At 35.5% G+C, this 12,113-nt stretch overlaps 1 protein-coding gene across 2 annotated transcripts in view; it reads right to left on the reverse strand.

Annotated features, from left to right (window-relative positions):
- Positions 1-12,113, reverse strand: part of NEMF (nuclear export mediator factor) — a 48,057-nt gene extending 35,944 nt beyond the window's left edge. For both annotated transcript variants that reach the window (XM_043471619.1, XM_043471618.1), the window contains exons 1-7: positions 11,969-12,113; positions 11,062-11,130; positions 10,838-10,940; positions 7,576-7,701; positions 3,371-3,519; positions 2,051-2,118; positions 963-1,049 (exon numbers count right to left, since the gene is read on the reverse strand). In XM_043471619.1, coding sequence (XP_043327554.1) covers positions 963-1,049; positions 2,051-2,118; positions 3,371-3,519; positions 7,576-7,701; positions 10,838-10,940; positions 11,062-11,130; positions 11,969-12,027 — 661 coding nt within the window. In that variant the 5' untranslated portion in view covers positions 12,028-12,113. The remainder of the gene's footprint in view (positions 1-962; positions 1,050-2,050; positions 2,119-3,370; positions 3,520-7,575; positions 7,702-10,837; positions 10,941-11,061; positions 11,131-11,968) is intronic.

Here is a 12,113-nt window from a genome sequence, read left to right on the forward strand (position 1 = left end):
ATTTGGGCTTGTTTCTGAATTCTTTATGCTGTGTATTCCTTCTTCCAAAACTTAATTACTACAGTTTCATAACGCATTTTAATCTATGAAAAGATTATTTTCTACCATTACTATTATTTTCCAGAGTTTTCCTGAACATTTATATAGGCTTTTTATTGCACATATCAGATTCATTTTAAAAAGGAAGTGTAATACCAAAATTAGCAATACCACCTGTTGGCATTTTGAACAGGACTGCACTAAATTCATATACTCCAGAAACTAAATCATTCATTTCAAACATTCAGTTTATATTTTTAAATTCACAAAAAAATTTGACAGCATAAAAATGATCCCTAAACCTTAAGAAATAATATATAATCCCAAAACATTAATAGCAAAAATGATTTTTTTTTAAATTTTACATGAGAATCTGCAGATAAAAACTTGTTTCAAAGACCAAATCTTCCATTTTCCTTATATTTCCTATAATTTTTTATTATCCTAATCTGAAAGTTAATTTAGGTTTAATTAATCTAGAAAGTGAATTTAAGTAGTTACAAAAGCCTAATTCATTATGTAGTCACAGCACAGCACTTACAGAGTTAAAATCCATAAATAATGCTACTTCTAGAAACACCTCAGGTGCTGAGTCTGAAGGTGAATAATTCAACTCCTTCAAGCCTCCAGAGATTGTCTCAAGTGCAGTAACCCCTTCAAAAATTTAGGAGGAAGGAGGAAGAATATTTCATAATTGAAAGGTAATAGGGTAGATCAAGAGATTAAACTGCATGTTACTAGGGATAAAATGTCACATTACAGTACAAAGTCAGGAATATCATATGGACAGAATACTCATAGGTCAAATTGTTTTTAAGTTTAAAACTACGCACTCACTGATTACTTTTCCCAGAAATAATTTTCACAGGTTTAAAAAAATGAAATAAATAAAAATGGGCAAAACTTGTAGCATGCACGTATACCTTTACTTTCAAATTTTTCATCCACTTTGACATTGGCAGGGAATCCATTTTCTATAAGACAATGCTCAATGAGAGCTGGCCCATAGGCTATAAAAGCAAAGGATATTATTTGTAGTATTTTCCTACAAAATTTCACATTCAAAATATAATACTAATGTATATCCCAATATAAGTCATCTACTCAATAGCAGTAACCAGTGAAAATAACAATTGGTTTATTTATTTTTAAATGCTATCAGAAATGACAGTTACTAGAAATTACTTATAAAAATTTGAGACAATAAACCTGAGGAAGTCAGTGCAAAAGTTACAAGAATTTAATGGAATTTAGCCACATATAAAAAGGATTATAAACCAGGGATGCAAGGTTGGTTTAGCATCCAAAAACTGGTTAATGTAATATATCACATTAACAGAATAAAAATTTTTCTATTGAAAAATCCAAACTTACAAATTTCACATGTTATACTAACTAATGGAAAGTTTTCAAAATAACTTCTTAATGCATTCTAATTTCATAGGAGAGGAAGAGTAACTCCCTTAGTAATCAATGGTACCTGTCTTCTCATATGTCCTTTTCAGATTCCTTAATACAGAGATAAGTGATGACTTTTCTCAAGTATAATGGAAAATCTTTATGCTGGTTATCAACAGTACCAGGCAGACCCTGGAATGCTCTGAGACTCACCAATAAAAATCAAAAAGCAAAAACAAAGAAAACCCAGCTAAGCTAAGTGGGTTATTAAACCAAAAAGCTTATGACACTGAAAAAACCAACTGATTTCTTAGAAAACTATAGCTAGCAATCAAGTACTAGATAACATACTATTAGTTTATATAACTGTATTGCTGTTAAATAAGATCTAAAAAGTAATGGTCAAAGTTCATACAGTATAACAAATTTCTCTTTCTTTGAAAATAAACCTCTATTTAAAGATCATTTTAAACTCCTTCCTACATTTATCAAGTTGTTCTAATTTTCTACTAGATTTAAATTTCTACTACAATTAGATCTGCATGTGTTAAAGATATTCCTGAAAACCATATTATTTTACAAACACTTTGTTGCTCTATGTAGGATTACTCACGAAGTAATGGGTTAAGAACTCTCTTCAATAGTTCACCCTTAGGTGCACTGGCTAGTATTTCAGTCAATCTGTGAAACAAAATTAACACACCCCTTACTATCTTATATTTAATAGATCTTACAGAAATATTCACAATACTTTGACACGCATATATTTACCTGATCTTCAAAATATTCTAAAGTATAAGAGGAGTTAGTTTACTCTATAGGTAAAACCAAAGCGGTGGGGGGGAGTCATAAAAGCAACTAAGGTTACTAGGTTCCTGAACAGCAGGCTGAGACTCAAAACCAACTTTTCCAAAGAAACCCAATACTTTTTTCAACTAAGTCATACTGCTTGTCATCAGTGCGCTCATATGACATGAAAAGACACAGTTTTATGCAATAGTTAAATGTAGTTTGTGGAGACTGGTGTTACCATCTTTTTAAAAAAAATTTTATTAGAGTATAGTTGATTTAAAATGTTAGTTTCAGGCGTACAGTAAAGTGAATCAGTTATACCTACACATATATCCACTCTTTCTTTTAGATTCTTTTCCCACATAGGTCACTACACAGTAGAATTCCCTATGCTTTTTACATGTTATTAGTTATCTATTTTGTACACAGTAGTGTGTACATGTCAATTCCAATCTCCCAATTTATCCCTCCCTGTTAATATACCTTAACACCTGAAATGGCTTTACCTAACTAAGCATTTAGAAAGAACTCAAGGACGCTGTGGGCCATTACAACCCCCTAATCAGCATCAACTTCATCTACTAACTCCTTAGAAATATAAATTCCCAGGACCTACACCAGAAATACTTAAATGAAAAACTAGAGGGGGAGTTGTGCATGGAGTCTGTATTTTACCAAGCCCTCTAGGTGATCCTGATGCATGCTAAACTTTGAAAACCACTGTTGTAGCCTCTTAGTCAGCAGTCTTCCAGTCAGAAGATTATAGCTACAGTCAGAACCTTATCCCACCATATTCCTATTTCTTTTAGCTAAACCAGAATTTCTATCTCCTTTCGCACTCTGCCAAGATATCCATTGTCTTCTTAAAGAACAGCTAATAAGTCCCCTCACTTCACCAAGAAATTATAAATATCTGAAGTAACAACAAACTTAAGATTAAAAAAAAAATACACTTGCTACTCCCAAATAAGGCTTAACTGCTTACATTCAAGTGCACATTTATATAATTCAAGCAGTCCTAATTTATTTTATGCAAGTAAACAAATTATTTCCTTATGTGACAGTGCTTTCATATCCTGATGTATAATCTCTTTTACTATCTAATACAGTATGAAATGAGTTAATAAACAAAACATGTTACCTTTCCAAGGTAAGCAACGGTTCAGCAGCTCTAGCATGATCAATTGGATAGCGTTCACGAACAGCAAATTTAACATCATCAGACTCATCAGTTCGAAATCTTAGGATATTTAAAATTAGATACTCATAATCCGTAAGAACAATGTTTCCCTGTAATAGAATAAAATATAATTTAATGTTTTTCCTAAATCATTCTTAAATTTTCTTAAAAATTGAGAAAGGAAATGTCTCTTAAAACCCCAATGAAGGCTACAGAAAGGAAGTTACAAGCAAAAAACATTTGAGTCACATCTCAACAATGCTCCTTACACTGACCCAGCATAGACTGTGAAATAAAATAAATAAATTAAACACTCCAAGTCTGAAACACAATGAAGGGGTCTGGAACAAGGTTAAATTCTGTGTGATGGTTCTGCTGCTGCTGCTGCTGCTAAGTCACTTCAGTCGTGTCCAACCCTGTGCGACCCCATAGATGGCAGCCCACCAGGCTCCCCCGTCCCTGGGATTCTCCAGGCAAGAACACTGGAGTGAGTTGTCATTTCCTTCTCCAATGTGTGAAAGTGAAAAGTGAAAGTGAAGTCGTTCAGTCGTGTCTGACTTGTAGTGACCAGATGGACTGCAGCCCACCAGGCTCCTCTGTCCATGGGATTTTCCAGGCAAGAGTGCTGGAGTGGGCTGCCATTGCCTTCTCTGTCTTCTCTCCTACCTTTGAATTAACACCTTGATGACCACCAGTTGAACTTAATGTTGCCCCTGGTTGAGGCAAATCTACAAACGCTGTGGCTTGTTAAGAAAAACCACATATATTTCAGAAGCCAAACACAAAGCTATTTATTTATATTTTCACTTGCAATTTGTCTTTTAATGGCAGTTATATGGCAAAATCAATAAAGGTCATAATACCCTCTGACCAAGGAATTCCACAATTGGTTATTCATGTGGCCTAATGTAGTAACTCAATAAAACCAAAAGCTACATGCTTAAACTGCAGCTTATTTACGACAGGAAAAAAACTAGAAACAGCCTAAATGCAAAAATCGGGGAAAGTGTTAAATAAATTATATCAATATGACAAGATATTTAAAAGCTGTTAAGACAACGTTTAAAAAGTAGAAAAATGTTTTATAATAAGATACAAAATTGGAAGACAAAAAATCCTGTATCCTGGCAAGCGAAAGGCAAATACAGGGAAAAATTAAAATACTTATTTGCTCAGACAGTAAAGAATCTGCCTGCAATGGGGAGGCCCAGGTTCGATCCCTGGGTTGGGAAGATCCACTGCAGAAGGGAATGGCAACTCACTCCAGTATTCTTGCCTGGGAAATCCCATGGACAGAGGAGCCTGGCGGGCTACAGTCAATGGGGTTGCAAAGAGTTGGGCATGACTGAGTGACTAACACTTCAACTTTTTTTTTTTTCATTAAAAAGTGAGGATTTTAAAAATCTTTTTAAAATTTAACATAATCTTTTTAATAAAAAAGAGGGGGAGAAGCCTAATGAAAATAAACTGCCCAAAGAACACAACCTTCCAAATTTATTATAGATAGTGAAGCTACAGGTTGTTGTATAATTAAAATACAAAAAAGCATTCATGAAGCAGTCACAAATGCCTTAGCAAGTACTCAGAAGTTGTCATCAAAGATGGTGGGAATAGTCTCAACCTGATGAAGAATAACATAAACGTCACTAGAGGGGGCCAAGATTCACCCTGATCACAGATACACAGATATACCTTGAAGGTATTATAGGTTTGGTTTCAGACCACTGAAATAAAGCAGATACTGCAATAAAGCAAGTCACATTAATTTTTTGATTTCTCGGTGCATATAAAAGTAATGTTTATACTATACTGTAATGTGTAATAATATAATGTGATATATATAACAAAACATATAACAGTGTATAAATAATACACTGTAAAAACAATGTTCATATCTTACCTTAAAAATACTTTATTGCCAAGAACTCCTAACCATCAACTGAGCTTTCAGCAAGCTGTTTGTGGTAACATTAAATATCAGTAATCACAGATTACTATAAAAGTAGTAATGAAAAAGTCTGAAATATTGTGAGAATTAACAAAATGAAACAGAGATACAAAGTGAGCAAAGGCTGTTGAAAAATGGCACATCAAGCAAAAAGTTACTTGATGCAGGACTGCCACAAACCTTCAATTTGTAAAAAAAAAAAAAAAAAATGCAGCATATGAGAAGCACAATAAAATAAGCCTCAGTAAAATGATGTATGCCTGTAGATAATCTGAAGTTTCTGGTGTTGAAAGAGTAGGACCTACTGCTAAAGGTTCTAACTTCAAAGAAACCATGAATTTAGAAATTTAAATATTTATTTAACTTAACAGAAATGTTAACTGCATAAGGAAAGTAGGAGACTTGGACAGAAGTCCATATAGTGTCTAATTAGTTCATAAAGATGTGACTTGAAAAACAGATCTGGCCATAGGGCCTGGCATCTAGAAAGTGCTCAATAAATGTTTGTTGACTCAAACTGTTCAGTTATCAAGAGCATCTGGAAGATTCAAGTAAGGTAGTTCCCTAAAAGGGCTTTCTTTAAACCAAGGTTTCCCAAAAGTTTTCTGTTAAGATGGTTCCCATTACTTTAGCTGTGAATACTGGAGTTGCTTGGAGTCTAGAAAGAAGACAACAATTCTCTTCTATCTCACATATAAGGAACAAATAGGGACCAATTTCCACCGAAGAGCTGTAGTTAAGTCCAGTTCAAATGACTCATGCAAGAAATAAATGGGACCATTTAGGAGATGATAATCACAGAGAAAAGGAGAAAAAGCAAAGAAACAAAGACATTCAGGTTCTTTCCAAGTTTAACTATTATAAACACTGTAAGAATATCCTCGACATGGTCCTTTCCAAGCACTCACCTCAAACTCTTATAATAAATTCCCAGAAGTGGAATTCCTGGGTCAAAGGTTTAGACACATAAACTTTAAAAATCACGTTATAATCTGTCAAATAACCCTCGAAAATAATGTTCTAATCTGCCCTTGTTCCTGTACACCTTTTTTTTAACTCGTCTTTTTTTTTGGCTGGATTAAACCTGGGCCATGGCAGTGAAAGCTCAGAGTCCTAACCACTAGGCCACCAGGGAGCGCCCTGTACATTCTTGATAACATTGGTTGTCATCAAACATTCCAATCATTTATATGCTGACGGAGAAATAAAGGAATAAGAGGAGAAAGAAAAATATCTCACTTTTCTCTCTCAGTAATTTGTGAATTTATACACATTTTCATAAGCCATTTGTATTATTCTTTTCTGAATTGTGTAATCAAGTACTTTACCCATTTTTTCCACTTGAATGGTTTGTGAAAACTACATATTGAGGATTATGAACACTTTATTTACCATACGAGTTAAAAATATTTCTTCCCAGTTTTTCACTTCATATGTAGATCATGGTGTTTTCTGCTTTACTCAGTTTTCAAACTGTCTTACTGGTAGGTTAAGTAGTCATATTTATTATTTTCACTGTTAAGCTTAAAAGTCTTTTGCATCCCAAATTCGTCCATCTTAATCCATATTTTCACCTAGCACTTCTATGGTCTCACTTTTTATATTTAAATTTTTCATGCAAACGGAATTTATTTTGCTGTTGATAGCTCATGAAAAAACATTTCCAAGATAGAACAGGTAACTAAGGGAAGGATTAAGAGGCAAGAAGAATGGTGAGGCCATTAGCAGTCCTCCTCTTATAACTGATGACACTGAAAGCACGGCTATATCCCTAAGTCTCAAATGCTGTTTAGGACAATACTATTTGATAATTTGCTGGCTCTATCACATCAGTCCTGAAATTTAAAGTACCAGATAATATTTTCACTTCTCAGATCTTCATCCACCACATTTAAATGCTATTATTTTTTGTTTTTCTGGCTGCACACATGGCATATGGGATCTTAGTTCCCAGTGGAAGCACAGTCTTAACCACAAACCACCAAGGAAGTCCCTCAACTACTATTTTAAATGGCTAAGGTCTGCCTAAATTCTGGCCTCCAGATAAGATGAAGATTAAAGGAAGATTACATTTTACTTGCATTGCACTACATTATCCTAGTGTATCAATGGCCTTTCACAAGAAAAAAATGTTCCCTGCTCATGTCTGATAGCACTCTTATAGAAGTAATCGACAATACAGTGAATTCTCCTCACCCCACCCTCAAATTTAACTTACCCTGTCATAGAGCTCAATGATTAAGTGATAAGCAGCTTCATCACTTCCAAACTGAAAATCTACAATTCTATCCACACCAAGCTGTTTTGCACTGACTAATCTCCGGCTCTTCAAATGTTTTCGGCACTAGCAAGAAAGAAAAGAAAAGGGCATTTAAATAGTAAAAGTGAATTTCTAATCATTTGGTATTGGTTTATAAGTAAGTTTCTCCTTCTAATTTCCATTAGGAATGATATCTTAAGACTAGAAGATAAAATAGTACAGTCTTAAAATCAAAACTTACAGAATGATAATCAGAAGAAATAATTTTATTTCAGACCACTCTGACTGCTAACTCTGAAACAGTATTTCATATTCAATTTTTAAGTAGACAATAACAGATAACGAAATTTACTTTGTTGCTTTATATCACTGCTAAATAAATTTCTGTCCTTGTCCTGAAGACCACACACAAAACCGTAAACTTTTTTTAAAGGCCTTTCTACTCCAATTTTTTAAATATTCCAAATTTCCTTTTGTGTGTTTGTGTCCAAGATTAATTAGTGATTTCTACTAATCTTTCAGCTCAAATACAAATTCTGAACCATGAGCTTACTAGAATTCTATAAATCAGTCTTCCAACTTACAACCAATAACCTATTCTCACAAACTTTATATTTATAAAGCTTTATTTAAAGCTCAAGCAGAGTTTTTGAACAACTTAGCTCAAACCCAAATACAGCAACTCCTATCTTTTATCAAATCCCATTTCTATCCCTAGTCGTAAGGTTCTTGTTCTTATCAGCAATTAAAATAAAATGAACATGTTAAACCCAAAGGCAACTTACTTGGTAAATACCTACTGTTTTATATTTCATGTACTACCCTTCGAAGTGAAAGTCACTCAGTCGAGTCCAACTCTTGCGACCCCACGGACTGTAGCCCCCTGGCTCCTCTGTCCATGGGATTCTCCAGGCAAGAATACTGGAGTGGGTTGCCATTTCCTTCTCCAGGGGACATTCCCAACCCAGGAACTGAACCTGAGTCTCCTGCATTGCAGGCAGATTCTTTACCGACTGAGCTATGAGGGAAACCCATACTACCCTTTACTATAAATATCTAAGTATGACATCAACTAAAAACAAAACTACTCTGTGGCTCCTTAAAAAACTTTTAAGAATTGTTTCTCATTTTTGAATCTGAAAGACCTCTTAGTCAAGACCAGAAAGAAAGGATGCTTTCTTTTCCTCAAGACTCAACTCCAAGACAAATTTTACAGGTAAGTTCATCTAAAACCATCTTAAAAAAAGAAGAAATATGCAGGGTCATTCTTCAAATCAATACCAATTCTTTCATAAATAAGAAGAGTTCTCCAGAGCTATAGTTCAAACTGACCAAAATTCTTTTTATGTACTCAGGCAGAATTTTATATTCATATTATATTCAGGCAGATATGTCTTTTTAACCTTCACAGAATAAATATTCTCCCCCTCCTAAATTTAACAGTTTTCATTTAGAAGTGGCCTACTTTAATTTTGACTTAAACAGTGACCTACATTCAGGGCTATCTTTAAATCCCCAGGTGAAAATCAGTCAATTTGTCCAGTAACATTTTTATGAGAAAAATAAAGTTAAAATGAAGCTAAAAGGCATCCTTGAATGGAACAGAAGTCCACACCATGGAATGGTAAAACAGGGAAAATTATCATGAGTATAGACAGACATATAATACATGTGTAAAACTTGTTTTTTCTTTATTTCTCTCCTAGCATCTTGGTGAAAACAAGCTCTGGCAGTGCCACAAAGCTGTATCTGGCATCCCCAAATGTGAGAATTAGGAAAAGTCACTGATTTACCACATACTAAACATGATTCTGCCTGACATACAACAGTAACAGCTCTTAGTTATTTATAAAGTGCTTAATGTTGTCTACTCCACTGGAGGGAATTTGTATACATATTTAGACTGACACGTATACCTAACTCATAAAAGTTTTCTTTTTTTTTTTTTTTGAGTGTCTGATCTCCTATCAATATAGCCTTATTTGGGGATGTTTACACAATCCCAAAAGCATAAAGCTTATCATCTATCATCTGTAAAACTGAAATGATATTTGTTCTTCATATCCACTGAGTTGCTAAACAACCCAATGAAGTATTACTCCTTGAAGAGTGCTATACAAATATAAAGTGTCATTATTATTAAGGACAATTTCCAAAAGAAACATTTTGGGTTACTATTAAGTAAATGAAACTTTTAAGAATTTGGTTAATTTTGTGACAGGCCTTGTGATTTGGGAAACACTTACCTAACGTGTAATCCAAAACAGATTCTAAGTTGCTGGGGATAAGGATCTTCTCTGTAAAGCCTCTAATGAAATAACACAATGCCAAAACAAATAAATTGCTGAAGGAAAGTGAGGAGGAGAGGAAGAAGGAAATTAATACATATGGAGCCCTATTATGTGTCAGGCATTGTGTTAGGTGCTTTACATTTAACTTCAATTAATCCTCACCAATAACCCCATTAAAGAGGCATTATCTATATTTTACATTTAAAGAAACAAGTTCCAAGAGGTTAAGTAAAATTTCCAAGTTATAAAATTATTCAGCAGCAAAACCATTAATTCAAAGTTATGTATATCTGATTCTAACATCTTTCCTCTGTACCAAGAGCTCTCAGTATACCTATTATGTCAATAAGCAAATGGGTAATACATTCACAGATGCAGGATCTCAGTTTTAACAGTAAAACAGAGAGAAGAGAAAAGTAAAAAGATACGGCTGGTAGCATACTAATGTCATTGAGTATTCCAAAATACATACTGGCAGCTGAAAAGTGAACTGTGGGAGACAAGGATAGGGAAGGAGGGCAGAAAACAGAAAGCCAAGAATGCTGGGGTGTAGGATATAGACTCAGATATCATAGAATTGTAAAAGGTGGGATAACTAATCAAAATGATGCTTTAGAAAAATCAGTGTTGGTCTGAAACAAAAATTTTTTGATAGTGAGAAGCACAGAGTTAAAAGACTATAACGTCCAGCTCTATAAAAGCTTGAATTAGAATGGTAACTTTGGGAAGGAAAGATCTGGAACACAAAGTGGTGTGATGGATAAAAGGGAGAAGTTAATAAACATCTCCTTTATTCATCCGGTATGTCTCAACTACTCTGTATTTATCTGTTTTATTTATTCCAAGGAAGAAAAACCAGTTTATAACTTCAATTGTTAGTGACCACTCTCAGGGCCTTAACATTTAGCTTCAAGTATAATAAAGTTTACCTTCATGGCAAAACTAGACGGCATCATATTCTTAGGCCACTCAAATTCTGTTGTGTGAATTCGTATGCCAGATTCGAGTAAAAGTGTAGCTTTAAAGTCTGGTCTGTAGAAGAAAAAAGTCAAAATTTCTTTAGGGTCCTACCAGCACTAACGGTAGGCTGTTGTTGTTGTTTTTTTTTTTAATTAATTACAATAGATAAAACAAGCATATAAAATGCTCTTACTTTTGAAGACGAATAAGATACGTTTTATTATCCACATCGTAAACATTGTTTACTCTCATTCCTAGCAAGCTGCAAAAAGAAAGAAAACATGTAACAAATCATACTACCATTTGAAACATAATACTTCCCACAACTTAAACCAGTAGGCGGAAGCACAGCCTGCCAAAGAGGGAATCCTTAAAGATAGGGAGTCAACCAGAGTGCAGAGGCTGAAGGCCAGCAACCTTCTGCCCAAACCTCGAATGTAACTTTAAAAAAAGAGATAGATCAGCTCCAGGAACACCATACAATGCTTTGAGTTTTTTTAAGTGATCCAATACATATATTAGGAAATACAGTCAAATCTAACTCAATTATAGAAGAAAAAATGTAAACGAAGCCCTGAGAAATATGACAAGGCTCACACAGCTAAATAATATTAATAAAAACCGAACTAGAATGCAGATCTCCGGCCGAATCTGTTATCTCCAGCTAAAACTCTCTGGGGTGAGGAGGAGAGTCAACCAAACCAAGCATCTGGTCTGGAAACCTCTGGAACTAATGACTTACTCTGGTGTCCTGGAGTCCAACTGACTTCTTTTAGTAAACGTTTCCTGCCAGACTGGGGCGACTCAGGTCGGCAAGCCGAGAGCCCTGCCAAAGTAGGACGCAAGACCTGGCGAGACCAGCAGCCCAGGAGAGCCGGGGGGGTGGAGCACGCGGCCGCCGGGGTCTCCCCGGCGTCCTCAGGGCCACGGAAAGATGTCACGCGCTCGCCCACTCAGGCCTAGCCAGGTCTACTGGAGAACAGCACCCGCGGGGGGGGGGGGGGGGACGACGACACAAGGCCGTTCTTATTTCTACAGTGGGGCTATGGCCTCTGCCTCCTGCACGCCCCGCACAAGCTTGGTCACCCGTCGTACAGTACCTGGCATTCAGCTCCGCAAGTACCGCACGGAGGTCAACGGTGCTAAAGCGGGTCTTCATGACGAGCCTTGAGGGTCGCTACCGCAGTTTCCTCCACTGCCGGCCTGACTCAACGCCGCTACTCTTATGCGCAGGCGCACTGGGCG

This window comes from Cervus canadensis, chromosome 6, assembly GCF_019320065.1.
Source record: "Cervus canadensis isolate Bull #8, Minnesota chromosome 6, ASM1932006v1, whole genome shotgun sequence".
Lineage (NCBI taxonomy): Eukaryota > Metazoa > Chordata > Mammalia > Artiodactyla > Cervidae > Cervus > Cervus canadensis.